Source organism: Felis catus, chromosome D1 (assembly GCF_018350175.1).
Source record: "Felis catus isolate Fca126 chromosome D1, F.catus_Fca126_mat1.0, whole genome shotgun sequence".
NCBI classification, from domain to species: domain Eukaryota; kingdom Metazoa; phylum Chordata; class Mammalia; order Carnivora; family Felidae; genus Felis; species Felis catus.
Genome location: NC_058377.1, coordinates 71,479,233 through 71,502,145, shown reverse-complemented (window position 1 = coordinate 71,502,145; position 22,913 = coordinate 71,479,233). Strand labels below are relative to the sequence as shown.

General features: G+C 48.5%; 1 protein-coding gene across 2 annotated transcripts in view; it reads right to left on the bottom strand.

The window, feature by feature from the left end:
* INSC (INSC spindle orientation adaptor protein) overlaps positions 1-22,913 on the bottom strand; it is a 127,428-nt gene that overhangs the window by 22,343 nt on the left and 82,172 nt on the right. For both annotated transcript variants that reach the window (XM_011286732.4, XM_045039004.1), the window contains exons 7-8: positions 21,820-21,945; positions 3,072-3,243 (exon numbers count right to left, since the gene is read on the bottom strand). In XM_011286732.4, the coding sequence (XP_011285034.1) occupies positions 3,072-3,243; positions 21,820-21,945 (298 nt within the window). The remainder of the gene's footprint in view (positions 1-3,071; positions 3,244-21,819; positions 21,946-22,913) is intronic.

Here is a 22,913-nt window from a genome sequence, read left to right as displayed (position 1 = left end):
CGGTCAAGGTGCTTCCTGGGTCTAGGTCCTCTCCTACTGATAACACCCTTATGAAAACACAGGAAGATAAACCACACATCAGGAAAGTACCCCCAGTGGAGAATGTTCAGGAAGAGTTGAGCTATGTTCAATCCTGATCCCTAATTCTGGCTTCCAAACAAAGAATCTGTACATCCAGGTTCTAATATTGAAGCTGACACCCCTTGGCCCTTTGAGTGAATGCAGTCCTGGCCCCTACCTAAAAAGGGACAGAAAACAGTATTGGTTGTGCCCTGCCCTGTGCCATGACATTCTGAGCACCCTTACGGTAGAAAATTGCTGCCTCTGTTTGCAGATGTAGAAGCCAAGGCTCAAGAAAACTACTAGTAACAGCAAGACTCCCATTTATTGAGTTTACTCTGTGCAAGGCACTGCTGTATATTTCCGACTTCATGAAATCATTCCATCCTCACAACCACCCAATTTTCCATCGCAATTTTATAGCTGAAGAATTGAGGGTTCCAATACTAAGCGATGTTCCCAAAATTGTGGAATTGAGATTAGCAGTAACTGGCACGGGCTAGAATCAAGTACAGGTCTGCCTGATCCCAGTCCCCATTCCTTCTGTGTCCCAGGCTGCCTCTCATCCCTGGGCCTCTTTGACTTTTTCCTAGTGATGATCCTGCAGAGTTAGGCTTCAGCACTACCAGGAGGGCAATGTGTACCCCTGGGCGGTGCTGTGCCCCTCAGCCAGGTGTGACCAATGAAGCAACTCAGAATCTCGATCTAAGCACCCAGAGCAGGGCCACAGATTCACCCAGGAATTAAGAATTCTACATATTCTCTTTTCCAATGACTGCCCCATGCTCTAATTTTGGGAAACCATTGGGGACAGCCAACCTCTTCCAGGCCACCTCACTATACTCAAAGTTTGGAGTGAGATGACAGGACTCACTGGCCCACTTTGCTGTAAAGATTTCTTCTAGATCCAAACACCCACACTAATTCTTATACAGTCACGGTTGCCGCCAACGCAGCAATTATTAACACAACCATCTAAGTGCCTTTTAATTTGGGTGCACATTTATTTAAACTACAGTCTGAGTCACCTGGGATGCGTAAGAAAGATTAAGTTGAGGATTCCAGTGACTCATTTATAAATGTTTCCAGGGAATAGCAAGAAATTGGAGGGCTATTTCCCACCAAAGAACAGAGCCCTGGCATCCTGCCCAGAAGATGTATCCTATCTGCTGACTCTCAGAGCAAACTCCACAATGCATCTTCATCAGGGTGAAATAAATAGGATCCTTTTCCTTCAGGGAGAAACCCAACCTGAGCAAAAAGTCAGAATGGAGAAATGGCAGTAGTGATAGCTCGTTTAGACTATATAGGTTTTGGTATGTTTGTTTGTGGGTATTTTGGCAATCACTTATACATTGGGAGATTTTCTATAAAACTTAGGAATCTTGTCTTATCTTTAAAAATTGGCCTTTTCTACATGGCAACAATTGACAGGAGTTTATCAGTGACCTCCCCCCTCTTTCGTCAGTGCTCATGCTTTTCAATTCCATACAAGATTCAAATTTTCTTATTTTCTTCTTCCATCTGGCCCTCTTCAACTCATTTATGTTCCTGCTTGGGTTCGGAGGATGGCTGAGTAGGAGAGAATCCTGGCATAAGTGAATCCTAACACTGTTATGTTTCCTCAAGAAGGTTCCTCACCTCCCTGGGCCTAGGTTTCTCCTATTATAGAGTGAGCATTTAACTTCAGGGTCTCTTGAGTTCCCTCCAGCCAAGACTTTCAACTATTGACTTCTGTGTTTTCTCAACTTTGAATAAATGTGGATATTGGCCAATTTATTTATCCCAGCCTGGCCTATCAGTGCCACTGCCCCAGTGACTAGAATCAGCCATAAAGTCAGCTTAGCTGATGACTCTTAGGTTCAAAATATTCATAGATCTTAAAATTCTAGAGCTAGAAGACTCAAGAGAAATGGTTCCAACTCCATGTTTTATATATTAGGGGAAAAGTACTCATAGATCTTAAAATTCTAGAGCCAGAAAGACTCAAGCAAAATGGTTCCAACCCCATGTTTTATATATTAGGGAAATTGTGAGATGGTAGCATCTCACACAGCGCCCGCACGGGATTGCCGGACAAAAGCTACTTGTTGAGGGGATGAATGGAAAGACGAAACAAAATCCACACCCGAATATTCTGACTCCAAATCCAGTCTGTGCTGCCCCTAAATTTGTGCTATTCCAAATCTTTCCAGCCCTGGTGTGATGATTCCAAGAGTGAACCCTAAATCTTCTGATGAGATTAACTTTCATTCAGTTTCAATAAGATATGGACGCAGTTGCAGAGATAAGGATAGAAGTAGAAACACACATCCTTGCCAGCACCTACAAAAGAAAGGATGTGGATTGCCAAACAAGTTTCCTGAAGATTTGATCCAGACAAGTCCTGGTTTATGCTGTTTTGCAAAGGAAAACCGGAGGAAGAGAGTATTCTAGATCTCAGGCTATGATTCTCCAACCAGGAGGACATAAATCTGAATAGGGGAACCTACAAGTATCAGAGTTTTCAAGGCCTCACGACGTGGGGTCGGGGTGGGGGACTGCAGGTGGTGGGGTGGGGTGTGCCAGTGCCTTCTGAGAAGCTTTTTGCCTCGTCATTGCTGCCACATTCATTGGGGGCAATAGTCTGAGACTTTAACTTTAGTAACAAAGCCCATCAGAGTCTCTCTGGCCAAGGATCTGACCCCAAAATTCAAGGTCCTACACTTCTCCATGGGGCTTGTCCTGGTCTCCGATCTGAAAGGCCAGTTCATCCCAACGTGACCTCAGATCAGGGAGCTTCTCAGAGGGCGGCATGCATTTTAACAGGAGACGTGACAACAGAGCTCTTTAAATCCTGATGCTGACACATTAACAGTGGGATTTCAGCTAGCGTGACATCAATTCAGGAGCTACGTGGGGTGCAGCGAGTGTGGGTGTCGGGGGGCAGGAAGGCCTCGTTGGCCTCTCCTGAAGACAACTGTGACAAGTCCCACTCACACAGCAGGCCCCTCCCGCCCAGGGTGACTCACTGACAAGAGCTGTCACGATTTCTTCCATGCTCTCCAGAAAGCTGCCGAGGTGCTGAGTAAAGGGCAGGTGTGGGGAGGTGACCTGGGCAACCACAGCCGCAGCCTCAGCCCGTGTGGCCTCTGAGTGGCTGTCATCGGTCAGGATGTCGGCCAGGCAAAGAACGCCGTCCACCTGCAGGGGAAGAGAGGACACGTTCCCATGTCTCCTGGGAGAGTGCCACTGCTCATGACAGTAATGAGACAGACACAAACCCCTTTCAGGGTCCAGCGCTGGATTCCCAGAGCAAGCCAGGACTTTGTGTGGAGCCAGGGACAACCCGGTGGCAAGGCCCCCAGAATGACCCCAAGTCCGGCATCTGAAGGCCTATCCTTTGGCTCCAGCAGAGATCAGTGACCTCCCACGGGCTTCTTAGAGAGCAGACATCAAGCCAAGTGCCCAAGGGCTAGGCCCTGACCATCCACCACAGCAAAATACAGTAGAAAGACCAGTCACTTAGAACTCCCACATCCTCGAGCTCCAACCCCAGCCCCCTCTTACTTGCACTGTGTGACTTAGCGTTACTTGCTTAACCTCTCTGAGACTCTGTATTCTCCATCCACCAACAGGGTGTTGGGGGTTAAGGCGATGAAACAGGCAATGCGGATCCAGGAAAGATGCTTGTCAAATGTTGGCTCCCTCTCCCCTTCCTTGGGTCAGCACTAGGCTGAGATCAACGTCCTTCCCTCCCCATCGTGTCCTCCACCACCCTCCCCTCCCACGCCCAAAAGAGGGCTGCTTCCCTGGAGGCTTGCTCTCTCTTCCCAACCAGAGAGGAACGAACCTGGCATGGTGGGATAGGGATGCCGGATAAAGACTTCAGCTTCCCAGTTCTGCCCCGATCAGACTTCATCTTGGCACAATGACAGCTTCTGCTTATCAAGTGCTCACTACGTGCCAGCCAGCCCTCCAAGCGCAGTGCATGCACCATTTAGTCCTTGTAATAACTCTCTGAGGCCAGTATTATTAGTATCCCCATTGTAGAGAGGAAGAAACTGAGGCACAGAAAGGTTCAGTGACTTGCCCCAGATCACAGACTTTCAAAGTAGTTGGTTGAGAATTTGAGCCCCAATTGTCTAGCCTCAAAGCTCATGGTTTTTATCAGGACATCATACTGCCTCCTGAGGAGTGGAACTCAGACCTCCACCTACTGACACCATCAAAGGTGAGTAGATGAGGCTTTCTGGAGAAAGGCTGGGTGAGTGGGTGGGTAGTAACTTATCAAGGTTGGCTCAGCAGGGCTCCTGCAGCCCCTTAGATGCCCCAGGACACCAGCCTGCCTAAGGACCCTGTCACCAAGCACCAAGACGTCCTTCCCCTGTTAGGAGTCGGGGGTAGGGATGAGACCAGGGAAGAACCAGGGAGAGGTGAAAGGGGGAGAAACCTGTGCTGATGCTCCCCATGCCTGCCATAGGTCTGGGCCTCCTGTCCCTACACCCTCACTTACTGCCACTCAACTTAAGCGGGTCTCCAGAGGTCAGTGTTTCTTTTGACTAATTACCACCACTGAGTTCTGGGCCTCCCTTAAATGGCTCTTGGGAGCTGTAAGGTCCATTAGCTGTAAAAGCCTTTGGCAATCTCAGACTCAAAAGAGACAAATGTGGGAACAGGAGCTGGGGGAGCTGTCCGCAATAAAACTCACCTGTGTGTGCCTAATAAAAAAGAACAAACAGCAGCCAGGTGGCCACTGGCAGGACTGGAGTCATGCCGGGTATCTAATAGGCCTTAAGAGTGGGGCCTCAGTTAAGCCCAGGAAAGGAAAAGGGGCTGCTCTGGGCCTAGAAACAGGAAGCAGCCCTACTAACAACGTAAGAAACCACTTACGTTGGCTTCTTCCGGCACCATCCAAGGTTATAGCTACAGGTCTCAATTATCTATCTGGTCTCCTCAGTCTGACCTTGGATACAAATGGAGTTGCATTCCCCAACCCCGTTGAGAATGCTGGTCAAACCCAAACTGGACCCAAACCTAGTCCCCAACACACGGGGAGATGGGCCAATCAGAACACACTAGAGAGGCCAAGGACTTAATAGTCTCCAAGGGCTTTGCCATCAAGGCCTAGACACCAGACCTGCTTCCCAACCCAGACTGCTCCTCAGGAAACCCGCTGGGTACGATCTTCCTGAGCATATACTGTGTGCCAAGCAGAAGTGAGCCAGGGCAGGGTGTTCCATGTAGTGGGGCAGGTGACTCATCCACAAATAACCATTTTATAATGTGATTTCCAATGAGGACGCCCTATGCGGAGGCCGCTGGAAGCCACCCTGACTTAATGTCCACACTCCAGCTGGGGGAGGTAGCCCTTGGAGCTCATGCCCAAATACATCTGCTGGCACCATAGCATTTATCACACAGTTTCTCCAAGTGGGGTCTGTGGACCAGCTACACTAAATTCACTAAGGGTTTCTTCAGTGCACATTCCTGCCCCCTCCCCCAGACCTATTCAGTAAGACTGACTCTAGGGAGACCAGAATCTGCTTTTTAATAAAACACACAGATGACTTTATGCACCAACAATTTGGAGCAGCACCACTGTGATGTGATTCTCTCTCCCTTGTCTTTCCATCTCCCCTGTTCCCCTGGATGCTCTGTAAGCCTGGGTACCACAGTTTGTTCACTCATGGATGCTCCGGGCCTCACACATAGTAGGCTTTGCAAGTGAGTAAAACTTGACTGAAGAAGACACACTTTAGATGAGTAAAGAAGGGTAATGGCATTGCAGATGGAGGAGATACTGTGAGCAAAGACCACTACCAGAATGAGCAGCTCCCGAGAAACAGTCAACTTGGGAACATGGATTCCACAGATTCCTGACCCCAGGAAAGTAACCCTGACCTAGCCTGATTCCTCTTCTGCCCTTCGGTTCCCAGAGAAGAGTATCTATGTCGTCCTATCTATGTAACTGTCCACTGTTCTGCTTTCCTTCTAATTTATTTTGTATGTTTCAGATCTCTTTTGGTATCTGGTTAATTAGGAAATATGTCGTCCCTTCAAAAGAGAATACATCTGTGTGTCGTGTGTGTGTATTAAAAATGTATGAGGTATAAAAAATAATGAAATGAACACTTATATATGTATATGCCTAATATCCAGAATTCTTTTTTTTAGTTTTTTTAAAAGTTTTATTTTTGAGAGAGACAGCATGAGTTGGGGAGAGGCAGAGAGACAGGGAGACACAGAATCGGAAGCGGGCTCCAGGCTCTGAGCTGTCTGCACAGAGCCCAAGCGGGGCTCGAACTCACAGACCGCCAGCTCATGACCTGAGCTGAAGTCAGACACTTAACTGACTGAGCCACCCAGGCGTCCCATCCAGAAATTCTAATATTAGGAATGAAATAGCACCAGAAAGCCCCCTGTATGCAGTTATTGATCTCATACCTCTGCTTTTCAGTGTTGGATGGGCCCCTATCCTGAATTTTGTGCTTAATTATTCCCTGATTTATTGCATGTGTACATTTAGTTTTACAAGGCTTTGAACTTGACACAAATGGTATCACACTGCATATAGCAATTTGGTTTTCCATAGTCAGCATTATGTTTGGGAAACTCCTCCCTGTTGGTGCATGTGGCTATTTTCACTGCCGTGTGGTATTTCATTGTATAAATTTATCGTAATTCATTTATGTATTTTCCTGTTGATGGTAGTTTGAGTCATTTCCCAGTTTTTGCTGTAATATACATTGCCTCTATAAATATTCTCCCACGTGTCTTCTGGTGCATCCATACCAGATTCTCCAGGGGTCTCACATGAGGAGTGGAATTATTAACTCATAGGATTTGCGTACCTTTAATTTCACGGGTGTTGCCAAGTTGTTTTGCAGAACAGCTATAGCAATTTATAGTCCTACCAGCAATGTATAAACTCACTTTTAAGTCCAGATTCTTGCCAACATTTGGTACTGTCAGATTCTAAGTTTCTGCCAGTTTGGTGGGTATATAGAATTTTTATTTTAATATGCATGTTTTCACTTTCTATAATGAAGCTAAGATTCTTTTCATGTTTTCATTTTACTTTGATTAGGTTTGGTTTGATTTTGGGTTTTGCCATTTGGATTTTCTCTCTTAATCGCCTGTTTATGTGTTTTGCTCATTTTTCCATTTGGTTGATTGTCACACAGGTCAACTTCCTGGGCTTTTGGCTCTGATGCTAATGACCTGCCACTTAGTCTGTTGTCAGCAAGATGCCACTAGCCCAAGTTGATTTCCGTGTGCATCATTATCTCAGCAGCCCCAACCCAATCAGTTCATCACAGTGGGAGGCCCTTAAGGGGACGACTCCACTGGGCTTCAGGCTTCCCAGCACCTGAACCAATTCCTGTAGCATCTGAACATGCACACGCTCTGGAATTACACCTCCCTGGGTCTGAATCCCGCTTCTGCACATTACTAGCTGCACAACTTTTGTACTTTCTCTGAGCCTTTCTCTATAAGTGGGAGTAAAAATACCACTCTCAGAGGATATTGGAAGTTAATGGAGATAATGCGTGTACCACACCTGCCACATGGGGGTACCATCATCCCACCCCATCCCCATCTGATGGTTGTAGCCATCTCTAGATCTGGGGCCCTGAGTCCTACTCACCTTTCTGTAGGCTCCTCTGAAACTGAGACACCACTGGGTACCTCAGCCCTTTCGGTTGGGGCCCATGGGTTTCCCCACTCATTTAGACACCTGAGCTCATGCAGCCCAGAACTAGGATTTTTAAAGGGGAGTGACTCCTATTTCAATACCTGACCAGCACCAATCAGAGGAATAACTATAACCCCGTGAAAGAGAACAGAGGGAAAAGTAGTACAATTCTGCATCTCTTTAAAGCTCATCAGACATTAACGGTGCACCTACCTTATGATGGGCTGAACTAGGCACTGGCACAAAGATGAATCAGGAAGAAACAAGAGATGGAAAAACAAAGACAGATACATAGAGAAGTTAAAGGAGAGAGGGAGAGAGATTACATGCTTAAAAAGGATTTGGGGACTTGTCTGGTACGGAGACCAGCCTCCCAGTCTCTCTATGATTTGGCCTTTATAACACCTCTCCCTGCTGGGAACTCTCTCCTGCCTGGGACTCCATGATTCTCCATTTGGGGGGCTCATCTCCTCCCAGCTAAATACCGCTTATTTAGTCTCTCCTCCTTTGCATCCACCTAAGGTAGCTTGCCCCCGGTTTCCCTTCCAGCCCCCTTTGTGCCATCTCAGTCAATAGTACCCAAGGCAAGTAGCCTCAGTGACTGACTCACTACGATGACCCCTAAACCTGGCTTTCCAGCCCTGACCTTCTTTCCTGATATCCACACCTACATTTCCAACCTGCTACTGGATCCCTTGATGTTTAACTCCAAGGCTAATTTGACTAAATATTCCACAGGCCCCTCAAACCCGTTCACCTAAAGCTCGAGTGGTCATCTTCCATGTCTTCCCTCCCCACTTCCTTCTCAGACCCAGGTGAGAAGTCACCTCCCCTGTGAACATGCACTTGCCTCCCCCAGACAGAGTGTCTCTGTCCTCCAAGCTGCCACACCACTCTGGCCTGACCACAACTAGAGCACTTATTGCGTCAGGTTGTCCTCATAGGCTTATATGTCCACTCTACACTAGATTTGAGCTGCTTTAGGCAGCTCCTGTATTCAATCTTCTCTGGTCCCCAGCACCCAGCTGAGGCCCAACATATGGCAGTTAATACAGTAGGCTGAATTATGGGGAGACAGAGACCTGGGGATGGAAAGAGATCACCAAGGCCACGAAGCACGTTAATGCCTGGGCCAGGACTCCCATCCCGGTCTCCCTATTCTTTGCCCTGGGCCCCTCTGGGCAGCCTTTGGGAATGGCAGTGAGGAAAGAAGCTGGTGAGAGGATCAGGTTGATGGGGGCTGCTTAGCTTAGCTCCTACGATGGGCCCAGGAGTGTCCCAGCCTGAGGCCAGCTTCCTGAAACACTGGTCCCATTTCTGGAAAGTCTCCATTCTCAAACCACCCACTTCCCATCCCCAGACATAAACTTAATGATTCCAGGAGAACAATCTAATCAAAGCATTTTCATATCCCTAAAGAAATTGCGGGTGGAAGCACTTCTATGTAATTAGCTTTTACATGGAATGGGATGGGTCTGGGCCCAAGGCCAAGCTTTCCTCGTGGGAGAGCGTACAAGTGGTGATGAGGATGGTCTGGCCTGGTCATCACCTGGGCAGCAGGGCTGATGGACCTGCGATCTGGACACAGAGGGAACTGATGAATGCTGAGATTCTCCCTGAGGTGAGGGTGAAGGAGCATGAGACCAATGCAGTTGAAGAGCCCAAAATACACAGTAAACATCACATCAGGTTTATGAGCAATGTTTTCCTATTGATTATTGGAAAAGTATCACTGGTGACTTTTACGCAAATATCTAAGGGACACTGGCTAGTACGTAATATATACTGGTGCTGGGCTGCTAGTTTCCAGTTCCTTTCTGCATGTTTAGGTTTTAGGGAAAAGCAGAAGAGTTGGTCACTGGGTTGTAACAGTTAAACAGAATCACACAAATGCAGTGGTAACTCAGCCACAGGGGAGGGAGCATGACCTAAAGACCCCCAAATTTCCTCCTTTGCCTTTCTATCCACTCAGACACCTACAGTCTGCAGGGGAAAAAAAAAAAAAAAAGACAAGTGGGAACCAAAGAGCAGCTGGAATCCTGTTCATGGGACCAGGCAGGACAGATCTGTTTGCCCAGGATATAGCCAGAGGGACAATTCAATCATAGAGAAGGAAGCAAGGGTCATACCTAAGGAAGCAAAGAGAAGTGTGGGGCAAGGGACAGGGCAAAGCATTAGGTGGAATAAATGAATCCATCGGTCAGAAGCAAAATCTGAATACGGGATGTAAACCAGATCAGGGCAAGGTCCAGCCCAGAATCTGTGAACAAGGTAAGAGGTTAAAGGCTCGCTTTATAACATGAGGTATTTGTTTTAAGGAGTGCTGGTAGAGCTGACAGCTCAGTAGAAAGCTACAGAAAGTAAAACATGCCTCCAGAAGGATAATATCATTCTCCTCCCAAACTAACATATCCCAGACACCACTCAACCTCCTTTGCTGTTTCAAGCAAGAGTCTTTGATTAAAAACTAAGTGTCAAAGTGGATAAAACAAATATGAATATGTAATAGGGAATGGGACAATGGATGAAAGGGATTATATAACCAGTCTGGCAAGCAAGTCAGTGAGGTAGAGAGAGGTGAGTTATTGCGGTGGAGAAAAATCAGGGACTAAATCACTTTATTTTATTGACCAAAAAAAAAAAAAAAAAATCACCTGTCAAGCAGATGATTTTCTTTAAAGCAGATTGTCAAACAAATGCTCTGAAGGCATTTGGGGGTAGAAGCAGTAGAGTTTGTGAGAAACTACCAAAAGGTCAGTGAGAACAAGTTCACTTCCCTTTGGGTTAGGGTGAGCAGGCCTGTGCTGATGTGAAAAAAAAAAAAAAAAGTCAAGTTTTCAGTAAAGCATGACCAGGCACAGCTGGGTTGGGAACAGTACCAAAAGTGCTTCTAGATTAGTGGTTCTTAGCCTGGTTCTCCGAGGATTAGAATCATCTAGGAAAGTTTTAAAATACTCATGCCTGTGCTTTACTACCAGAAAATCTGATTTAATTAATCTGGGGTAGAGTCTTGGTATCAATATTTTTAAAGACTCCTCAGTGCCAATGGGAATCCCTAGTTGAGCATCACTGTTCCAGAAGTAACTGTGATACAGTAGAAGCTGCACAATCTTAGGAGAAAGTCTGGCTTCACAATTCAGCTGTACTACTTGCTGACTTGGTGAAATGAGCAGGTTACTCACTTTCTCTAAGCCTGTTATCTAATCCTTAAAAGTATAATGATATATCACAGTTAACAATGAAATCATGAAATATTGAAAGAATTCCCCCAAATGAGTAACAAGACAGATATCCATTATCAACACTCCTATTTCACATTTTACAATGGCTGTAGCCAATACAATAAGACAAGAAAAAGAAATAAAAAAGTAAAATCAGAAAAGAGAAAGCAGAAGTGTCATAATTTATGGATCACATAAATTGTACACAATCCAAATCTGTATAAAATCCAAAAGAATCTACACACCAGTATATTCAAAATTGCATCTTCTATGTATCAGCAACAATTAGAAAATAATAATTTTTAAATAACACTTAATCGACATAAAAACATACCCAGAAATGACTCTAAAAAATGTGCAAGACATTGACATTGAAAACTCAAATTATTGCTGAAAGAAATTAAAAGCAATCTGCATAAATAGAGGTATACTACATTTATTGACTGGAACACCCTATACTGTTTAAGATGTCAATTATCCCAAAATTTATTTATAAATTTAAAGAAATCTCAATCAAAACCTTAGCAGGTGTGTCTATGGAAATTAACAAGTACATTCTAAAATGTACATACAATGGCAAAGAGCTTAGAATTACCAAGATAATCTTAAAGAAAAACAAATTTGGAGGATACTACCAAATATCAAATTTTATTGTAGACAACAGTGACTTGGTACCATATTGGCACCAGAATGGACAAAAAGACTAATGGAACAGAAAAAAACTCCAGAAACAGACTCATGCGTATGTCATCACTTTACTTACAACAATGGCATCACTTTAATTAAATGGTGAAAAGATGGTCTTTTTGATAAATGCTGTTGGCTTAATTGGATATCATATGGAAAACACTGAACTTTGAATGTCATTAAAAAAATTAATGTGAAATAGATCATAGACATAAATATGGAACGTAAAACAATAAAGATCTTGGTAGAAAATATAGCATATCTTCATGATTTGGGGGAAAACAAACGTATGTTAAATGAACACAAGAAGCATCAACTACAAAAGAACAGATCAATAAACTAGACTTTACCTAAGCTAAGCATTTCTATTCATCAGAAGACACCATTAAGAAAATGAAAAAGCAAACCACAGGCTGAGAATAGATATTCGCAATACATATACTTGACAAAGGATTCATATGCACAATATATTTTTCCAAGTTTAGAATTTAATAACAAAAAGACAAAGAAGTCATTTTTTTAATGGGCAAAAGTCTCAGACAGATATTTCACAGAAAGAAATAACCAAATGGTCACTTAGGATATGGAAAAATGCTCAAAATCATTGCTTATTGGGAGACTGAAATTAAAACCATCATGAGAGATCACTCTATGCCTGAGCAGATCACAATCAGGGCACTTCATGTCCAGCTATCACAGTGTTGCAAAGGACTTCATACTTCTGAAGCAACCCAAAGAGAATGAAACACTCCCTGGGAAACTGTGTCGTTCCTTATCAGTGCCAGTGTTTCCCCATCTCCTCTCCGTCCCTCATGCTTCTCTAAGTCTCTTCCTCTTTCTCATCCCCCTTCTCTCTCCCTGTGTCTCTTTGTCTCTGAGTGGGACTAGAGGCCGTATTGCTTGCTGGCAGGGACCGAGAACACTGGTCCTGGCTCTGTGCTTTGGGAGACCTGTTGTCGGTGCTTGGGCTGTTCCCAGGAAGTGGGTCCTCCCTGGTCAAGTCTGCCCCAAACCTATACCTCTCTTGTCCCCTCAGCCTCCTCACTGTGTCCCCTCCCCTCCCCAGCAACTTCCTTTCCCCTGCTCACCTCTGGACTAGCACCTGTTCTGCCTCAGAAGCCAGAGGGCAAGCAGTGCTGATGATGCTGTCTCCATCTCTGCACCTGGTCCAGTGCCCTGAGGAACCCTGGCTTCTCTGTAGTACAACTTCCCTTCTCCCCAGCGTTAGCATCATGTTGACCTCGGACTTCTTATTTAATGGCTGCTCTCACCAGATCGCTTGTGGTGCAGCCTAGGCGATGCATTTTGACCAACATTTTACCTTGCCCGGTTTGCTGTTCCTCACCCCACCACAGACATGCACATGACCACAGGCTTCCACAGGGGACAGAGGTACCCAGCTCCCCTCTGACATCTCCTAGAGAAACAGCGCCCCCTCGACACACACCCAACCCCAGGGAAGAGGCACCAGAATGCCTAGCCCAGCCGGCTCAGCACTTCTGACTTCTGTTCACCACAGTTGTCTTCCAGAATTACTTCACGGGTCCCACAGTACCAACAGAACACACACTTCCCGCCAGTAAATGAGAAGACTGAGGTTCCTAGAGGTTAGAAAACTTCCTTCTGGGTCCCCAGCAAACCAGTGGCCAAAGAAGGGCTGGCCCCAGGTTATCCCCACTAACCCCCAACCTGGGGACAAGGTCTGCTTGGGGACGTAAGAACTTGGGCTCAGAGCCATAGGAGAGGGAGGGGATGGGAAGCTGGGACAAATTATTAGGGACGGATGGTATAAAGAGCATCTCGGGGCATTCTGTCCTTACTGAAGAGACGCTTACAATGTCTGCACTCCCTGCTCCCACCCCACACCTGGGTGCGAAACTGCTCACAGAGGCTGTGCCAGGCTGTAGCTGAGTGAAGTCACATGACCTGCATTCTGGCCTCAGCCCTGCTGCCAACAGTGGGAATGTGGGGTTGCACATCACTGGGTGGTAACAGTAACTGGGCCTCCACACTGTCTTCTGTAACGAGGGGGAATGCACCAGAACTCTTCCAACAGTACTGATCCAGTCATGCAGCAAGCACTGTTCACCTAGGTATGCAAGCCGCTTCCCTGAGGGGGATGGGTGACATGGTGTCTGTTGGTAGGAAGCTTAGACAGAGCTCCGAGGCCAGGCAACATGGAACATGCTCCAGGAGCAGCACCGGGTACAGCGTGAGCACCAAGAGGGAGGAGAGGTCAGGAAAGCCATTCAGAGAAGGGCACTTGAGCAATTTCAGCAAGTGCAGGTGAGATGCCCTCCAAAGCCGCCGGAGCCCAGGCAGGTGCTCCGAGGCAAGGAAGGCCTGAAGACATTTGGAAGAGGACTCTGGCAGGAAAGGGGAAAAACTCCCATTCGTGGCACATGGACTCATTTCATCCTCACAGCCTGCAAGGCATGGATTAACACTCTACTTTACATAAGGTGAGACCAGGGCTCAGAGGGGATGCAAGGTGAACACACACTAAATGCTGAAACCAGGCGTGGAAGCCAGGCCTGCTTACCAAGGGGACAATGTGCTGGAGGCAGCTTGCTCACAGGGCACCTCTGTGCCAGGCCGAGGGGCTTGGGGTCCAGTGAGAACTGGGGGGCTTGGGAAGGGTTCTGGAAGTCAGAGACATGTTAGATTACAGATGTATCCACATCCTCCTGCTAGAGGAAGCTAGGTTGGTAGGAAGAAGCTCCTGTTGCCTTGAATTTGCAAATCTCCCTCCCCACTCCCATTCCCTACTCTCCCCCCACCCCACCCCCTGCCACACACACACACACACACACACACACACACACACACACACACACACGATACACTGTGCCTGATCAGTGGTTCCCAGCCCTGAGCCCACCAGCCTTGTCAGCTCCGGAAGAGAGCCTGGGGCAGTGACAGGGTGCCACTGCTGCTCTTATCCACCAGGGGCCGCTGCTGCATAGCGCATGGGGACCTAGAGTCCGTGTCAGAGAGCAGTTGGCTCTGAGCAGCACTTAGCTCACTCAGGCTGCCAGGTATGTCCACGCCTTCTCCAAATTCAGGTTGTGCTTGCGCATGGGGTGAAGTTCCCCAAGCCAGCAGGGCCTTCCTTCAGCCTGAACAATACTGGCCTGTAATCCCAGCGTGAACTCCTGAGGTGGGGTGGGGGGCTTGCAGGGAGGTGGGACAGTGTGCCTAGTTTTGTTCTGGTCTCTTCACATCCTGGCCTCCTACAAGTCCCCTCACCCCTGCTCCCGAGGCAGAGGGACGAGCTTGGGGGGCTCAAAACTCAGGGAAGCAGATGAACCACCCTCTTTCTAGACAGCCCCCTTGCAGGGATGGGGAAGGTGACCATGGCAGTCCCGACTCCTGTCTGTCTGTCACAGCACAGACAGCAGACCTGGAACCCTGGGGTTCTCTGCACTGTCCCAACCCACTCCCAACTCAAAGACCCGGGGGCATGAGGGGTAGGGGGAGCTGATAAGCCTGGGTGGGTTGAGCCCCAGGTGGAGGGGCATCTGGGATCTCCATTCAGAAGTGTTCTCTTCCACCCCCCTCTCCAGCAGCTACTCGTAGGTAAAGAAGGGGCTGCAAGTTAAACTAAGCAAAGATTTCTTGCCCCACTCTCCCTACCCAACCTCACTGACACATTTATTAGAACTGACTCCATCCAGATAGGGTAGCTGCCTTGCCCTGGGGTCCTCACACTTCGCCCTTTTCAGCTAATGAGAGTGTGGAGGGGAGGCTGTAGCAAACGGAACCCATAGCTGGGACCAAAAGAATGGGGTTCTCAGTCCAGGCTCTGCCTCTCCACTGTCTCTATGCCTTTCAGCCTCAACGTTCCCCTCTGTACTTTGGGCATAACCATCTCTCCCTGCCTTCCTTACATAGTGATTTTGAGATTCAAATAGGCAAAAGAAAAGAAAAACTGCTAACTTTTTTGGGCTAATATCACCTATTTATGACCACCTGCAACCCTGCGAGGAAAAAGCAGTGGAGAGAAAGTCCTTTGAAACAGCAGCAGGAGTGGCAAAACCTCTTCATCAGTCCCTTTGCACCTGCTCCCTCCTGCCAAGGGTCTCTGGGATTTCAGTAGCTGGATCCAGCACCCCCTGATTCCAGCCCAGACCTTCAGATGTCACGGCACCTCAATCCCGAGAAGCTGGCCCAGGAAACAGTGGAGGGGGAGGGAGCTCCATGGGGACAGACAGGAATTTTTCCCATTCCTCTGATGATTTTCTCCTTGGACTTGATATTGGGCCCTCATCCCTTCCCCCCTGCTCATCTTTAATTTCTCTCCATCTTTAATTTCTCCATCGATTTTCATTAAACTCTCCCTTTGGCTCCAGCACAGGGTGAACTTCTTATTTGAAAAAAATACAACGAGGAAGGGGATGGGAATAAAAAGAAGCTCTTTTGAAAGCAAGATTGTGTCTGGTCTTAAGGCTGGAGGAAGCAATTACTAGAACTTTCTTAGAGGTTATCTGAGGCCATCTTAGCATTGGGCTTTGAGTGCCCCCCTCCCACCCCTTATGGCCCTGGACCCATAGGTCCCTGCCCTTCAGATTCCCAGTCTCTCTCTAGTCCCCAGCCCCCCAGCCCCCTCTAACCCCATCCTGTCCCCTGGCCCTGTCCAACCCCAGCGCCTGCACCAACAATGCCCTGGCCATCCCCCTAACCACTCAGAACATCTGCCGGGACTGTTGTCAAATCCTCGGAACTCAGCCTCTTTGGGAGCAGGGTTTCTACAGATAAATCTGAAATGGTGGAGACAAATGGGCAGGGAAGCAAACACAGGCTGAGAGCTCCCTTGTGCAGGCGCCCCACTGAGCACCGCGCCCACGTTGTTGTATTGCACCATTGTATCCACATTGTTGTGCTGCATCATGGCAGCTCCATGAAGGAGGAGGTGTCCCCATGTTATAAAGAGGAAAGCAAGGTTGCTCCCCAGCCCCCTATCTGGCTCCCCAAGCCCTACGGTCCTCCCCCTTGGTAAGCCAGTCCATCTTCCCTGTTCAGTCCTGCAGGAAGGCTGCCTTGACCAGTCCAGGCAGGCTGGGTCATTTGGCCACCCAGCCTGAGGAGGGTCCCTCTGTTCTTATTGGGATGTGTATGGCTCTGGGGCCTTCACTCCCTCCTGGGCCCTTGTTTTCTTCCTCCAGTCTTCTCCAAGGTGGGGTTCAGAGAACACTGTCTCTCCTTCTGGGCCCCAGAAGTCACTGAACATAGAGCTCCTGAAAGACTTCCAGCCCCACCACCGACTGGCCAGCTGTGGAGTCTCTCTGCCTTTACTGAGGCCACTTTCCCTTGGCCTCCCTGGGAGCTCCTCCTTGGCCCTCTGAGCCCAGCTCTATGGCCTCCTTGTGGCTGCCTTCACCAGCATCCCACGCAGAGGTTGTGCCATCAGCCTGTGGCCTCTGACAGCCATGGGACAGCCCTTTCCACTGTCTAAACTTCTGGGCTTCTCCCCGGCCACCCTCAGTGGGAGATGCTGGGTGTGCTGTGGCCAGGATGAACCAGACCTCTGAAAAAAGGATAGATGCTTGAAAGACCCTTCAGATACCTCTGGAGCAGCCTTTACTGTGTCTCTGATATCTCACCCCTCCAGCCCTGTTGGAATGAGCCCTGCCCAAGCCAACACCCACGGCTTGGCCCCCTGGAAGCCATTCCCCTGCAGTCCCCACTTCAGAAGGGCCAGCTCTTCTCAAGGCAGCACAGTGTAAAGTACATGCTTTAACACCAGCCAGACTTGGTTCTAAAGCTCTACGTTTATGAGCAGAGGGGACACAGTTGCTCAATCTCAGGTTCCCCATCGGTAAAATGGAAAGGACGTGAGGACTTGAGCTCTGGCCCCACCCAGCTTCTCCATACTGTGCACCGGGTGGCGCCAATTGACCACGTCAACCCCTCCTCCTGCCATGTCAGTGCCCCCCTGTCCACCGGACCGTAATCTTCCTCAGGCCACTGATTTTCTAAACCCCAGTGATCAGCCTTGCACCTGCCATAATCGTAATAGCTACCATTTGTCAGTGTCTATCTATCCTCCTCTGAGAGTGCTAGGAGGTAGAATTCATCATGCCCATTTAACTGAGGAGACTGTACCTCTGGGAAGGTGAGTAAATTCCTCAGGGAAATGTAGCACAAGCTCATAGGTGGAGAAGGCTGGGTTCCAAACCAGGAGAGCCTGACTATCAAAGGCCATGGTTTCCCCACTGCCCTGGGCTGCTTCTCGGTGGATGTGCCATGAGGGAGTGGATGAGTAGCATGATTGGTGGGCGATGGACTGAGTGAATGAATGAGTGAATGGATGACCGGATGGCGGAAGGAATGAGGAAGCGGATGCCGAAGTGACTCCACAGAGTGAATAAATGAATCCACGATTGAATCTAGGACCACACAAGATCCCCAAGCCAGGCAGAGCTCAGGCATCACGCGGCAGAGTGCCTGGTGCCCTGGCGAGACCCACACTTCTGACAGTGAGGTCTGTGCATGATTTAATGGACCCCTTCAGGGTTGGAGGGAATTGGGGGTGGGGTGGGGGGGAAAAGCCACATGACAAAGATGAATTTCACCAAATCCAGCACATTTCTCACTGCCAATTAATTAGGTGGCCTCAGTGAGGAGCTCAGGCCAGTAAATCAGCGGAAGGCTGAAACTTTGACATTATCTGGCTAGTGCATGAATTGGGCCTTGTGAGTGGGTAGCTGGCAACAGCCCCGGGCACCACACCCCCCATCCCGTCTTTGCCTCACTGGTCATGCTGGGGTTTCTACAGTCCAGCCTGTCTCTAGGCTTCTCCCCCCTCCCCCCTAGACACTAACAACAGCCGGCCTCACTGGAGCCTCTGAGGCCAGCGCTCAGCAGCCCAAACCACACAGGGCAGGTGTCGGCAGGACCTGGGCGAGGGGGCGTGGCAGGGGTGAGAGAGGCCCTGGCCCTTCCTGGGTCTAGAACTTCTCATAACTTTGGAGGCAGCATGATAGGAGGAAAAGAAGGTGGAAATCGGCCTCAACATGTCAGATTTGAGTCCTGGGTCTGCATAATGGTTCACAGCGCAGGCTGGCTCTGGCTGGGCAGAACTGCCGTTACAAATACAAGGCTGCTAGACCAATGTTTAGCTGTGTGCTCTTGGGCAAGGTGCTTCACTTCTCCAAGTCTCCCATCCTTCTAGCAACAGGGGGGATAATCACAGCACCAGAGGAGTAACCATCATCCAACACAATGGAAGGGGGGGGCGGTGAGCAAAGTGCCCACCCAAAGCAAGTATTTGATGTATGTTAGTTATTGTCACGATGTGCTCGTTACCTGTTAGGACCAGGGTCAATGAACGTTTTCTGCCGAAGGCCAGATAGTCAATGTTTTTGGCTTTGTGGGGCTGTATGGTCTCTTGCAATTACTCAATTCTGCTGCTGTGGCACAAAAGTAGACAGTCAACAGCTACGCGAGTGAGCATGCCAGTTCCATTAAAATTTCATGGGTCAAAAACTGTAAATGTGAATTTCGCATAATTTTCATGTGGCACAAAATGTTATTCTTCTGATTTCTTTTTTAACTATTTAAAAACAGAAGAAAAAAAAACCATTCTGAGCTCATGGCTGTCTCAAAACAGGCCACGGGCTGAATTTGACCCGCGGGCCACGACTTGCCGCCCCCTTGCACTAGAATGGCAGCTCCATGAGGACAAGGGGGGTTGTCTGTTCTGTTCACTGCTAAACTCCCAGCACCTAAAACAGTGCCTGGCAAAGAGCAGTAGATAAATATTTGCTAAAAGAATGAATTATAAGCCGTGTATTTCTGTGCGACAAGTCATTTCCGCTCTCCAGGTCTCCGCTTCCTCATCTGTGCAAAGGGGACGCTTGCACACGCAGGCAAGCATCAAATGTAATTAAGAGGCCTGTGGAGCCACCAGGCAAGCTCAACGGCGCTACAGTGTAGGCGCTGTTCTGACCACCAGGGGGCTCTTCTCAGGCCGACCTCATCCCCCCTCTGCCTGGCAAAGAGGTGTTTCAGGAATGACTGTGTATAGAAAGTAAGCTGCCAGGGAAGAGGGGAGTGCCCAGTTAGGACTACCTTCTCCTGTGCCAGTTGGGGGTGGGGGCTGCTTAGCACATTGGCCAGGAGCAGCGAGGCGACCTTGATTTAGCTGTGGGGCTTTTAGGCACTCTGAGGGTATCTAGTGAACCAGGGAAGAGGTGAGGTTGGCTGGGCATTAGACTCAGGCAGATGGGGTCCAAATTCTGGCTCTAGAATGTACTTTGTGACCTTAGACAAGTTACTTAAACTGCCTGAGGCTCAGTTTCCTTGCCTTTAAGATGGAGACATAAAGAGGGACGCCTGGGTGGCTCAGTCGGTTAAGTGTCCGACTTCAGCTCAGGTCACGATCTCGCGGTCCGTGAGTTCGAGCCCCGTGTCAGGCTCTGGGCTGATGGCTCAGAGCCTGGAGCCTGCTTCCGATTCTGTGTCTCCCTCTCTCTCTGCCCCTCCCCCGTTCATGCTCTGTCTCTCTCTGTCCCAAAAATAAATAAACGTTAAAAAAAATTAAAAAATCTGTCTCTCTCTGTCCCAAAAATAAATAAACGTTAAAAAAAATTAAAAAAAAAAAAAAAGATGGAGACATAAAGAGAGCTCACCTCACAGGGCTCTAGTGAGTTAAAAAGGGATGTGTGTTGGGGGCTAGATCAGCACAGGCCAGGGCAGCCCCTGCTAAGATGCATTCGTGCCTTCTAGCTTTGGAGCAGCAGCAGGAAGGTGGAAGGAAAAATATCCTCCAGACTTCCCAGCTGCACAGGTTTTTAGCTCTAAACAAACAAAAACAAAAGCCCTGCTGGTTTTCTTCCCTGGATTAAAAATTTCCTGCTGCTCTGCAAACTCGCTGAAGCCAAGAAATCCACGGCTTTTGGAGGACTGGTGATTTAAGTCCCTTCTATTTTTTCCCTCCTGTTCTTCCCAGTAACCAGCAGGAAAAGAAGGTGAAAAACAGAACCAGTCTGGCCGTGTTTCCACTACCCAAGGAAGAAGATTTTGTGGGAGAAGAGAAGATTATTCAGCACGGAAAGTTGGAGGTGCCCAATGCATTTACTTCCTGGAGCCTGTCTGTTTTGTCACTGCCCCCTTTCCCGTTCCGCTGTCTATTTAAGCACACATATACAAAGGCTGCCACCCCTGCAGGAAGGGGCGCTCTGCCCAGGGCGGTGGCGCTAGCTCTTCCACCATCTTGCTTTGGGACCTCAGACGAATTACTTCCCCATTTTGATCCACAGCCTTCTCATCTGTAAAATGAGCCAAGTCCCCATCTATCCTCCACCCTCAGCTAAAAGCATCTCTGAGTCCATGATCCTATAACACTGTCCCATAACCTGAGTAGATTTGGAAAGAGGCAGGTGGAAAGTGAGACGACCCTCTGACTAGGAGTCCAGACCAAAGTGAAGACGCTGGGGGTGGGGGGTAGGTTTTCTGGGAGCTGGGACCAGACTGTGGGACAGGGGTACAGAGGAAGGGGAGCATTTTGCTTGCCCCATCCCAATAGAGACCAGACTCAAGGGACCCCCAATCTCAGCCCTACAACCTGGAGAGAGTGGGGAAGGGGGTGGTAGCTAGAATTAGTCACATCGCCCTAGGTTGGCCAGGGGCTGAGGCACCTAGGTCTACCAGATCACTACCTTCCCTCTGGCCCCACTCATCCCGTGCCATGTTGACCCAACATACACTTGGACTTAGGCTTCAGTTTCCCTTACCTAATCCCTCTGTCTTGGTTGAGCCCCACTTGCTTGCCCAGGCCAATGTCCGTCCTTCTCTTGTCCACTCTGCTCCCCAGGCAGCAGGATCCTCCTCCTTCACTGGGGCCATGAGTGAAAGACCAACAGCCCTGAACTTTGACACCACTCCACACCCTACCTGCCTGCCTCCTGCTCACTGGACCGTTGGCCTCTCTACCCAGGAAGTGCTGAGTGCCCCTCTGGGCCCTGCCCTTCCTGGCCAAATTCCTCAATCCCTTTCCTTTTCATCAACTTCCATAGTCAAAATCCCAGCAGCCTCACTAGAGCAATGCCTGGGAAAAATAGGTTCTTAGAGGAAGAAGCCCAGGTGGTCACCACATCTGTCAGGCCCCGCCCACTACCCACCTGACTCAGAGACCTTGAGCCCCACCCAGCCAGCCAGCTGTTCTCTTACCTTCTCCAGCTGGTGGACACCCTCTTCCACACAGCAGATGGAGGCCAGCGTGCGGAGCGCCTGGGGGTACAAGCACCGGAAACTATCCTGCCGGCAGACTTTGAAGAGGGCTACGACGCCACCCTCCTGCCAAGAAAAAGAAAATGTCACTTCACCTCCCTGTGTCACCTTTCCTGGGGTTGACTCAAGAATAATTGTCATCCCTCACTCAGCTGATATGCTTTTGGGTCTTTAGGGCAGCAGAATATGCCAACCCCAAACACATCACTTTGCCGTAAAGATTATTTTGAGCTGAAGGCAACTGAGAAGAAGCAGATATCAGAGGTCTCTGCCCTCCTCCTATTTGCCAGAAGGAGGACATAAATTTACAGAGAAATCCCCCTTTCCCTCTCCATTAGGAAGGACAAAAGTTAATCACCAGAGATAACTTTAGACCCTTACAGCCTGGAGATGCCATCAGGGGAATCCTCATAACAAACTTGACCTACTATCCTTCATCTATCTCCAGTTTTCCATAGATTTGCCTTCCTACAACTTGCCACTCTTAGAGACTCAAAGTGCTCTTCAGGTTGCCTGCTATCTGTTTTTTTAGTTCTCTAAAAATGTATTGTTCTCTTGCTAAGAGGCTGTATAAGTTCAAGTTCTAACCAAGCCTCTGAGTCACTCATCTCTGAGTGTTCCCATGTGTAATCGTGATGCATATGCTAATAAACTTTTGCTTGTTTTTCTCTTAAGAGAAAATTGTCAGCCCGATTTATAGGGCACCAGCCAGAGAACCTAAGAAGATGGTAGAAAAAAAAGAATTCTTCCTCACCTAAACTACACACACACACACACACACACACACACACACACACACACACTTCCATGCTCAAATGCATACTGCAATGAAATGCCACCTCCAAAAGTAATGTCACCCTTGATGGTCCAAACTGGAAATAGGACTGTCCAAATGCTTCTGGGGCTGTGGTGCCAGGGGCTAGGACAGACATATTTGTGAGGGCCAGCCTCAACACCAGTCAACACTGCTTCCACATACCTGGCAACTCCCTCTCAGCAGCCTGTCACAGAACAAGCCTGGAGTCCTCAGAAAT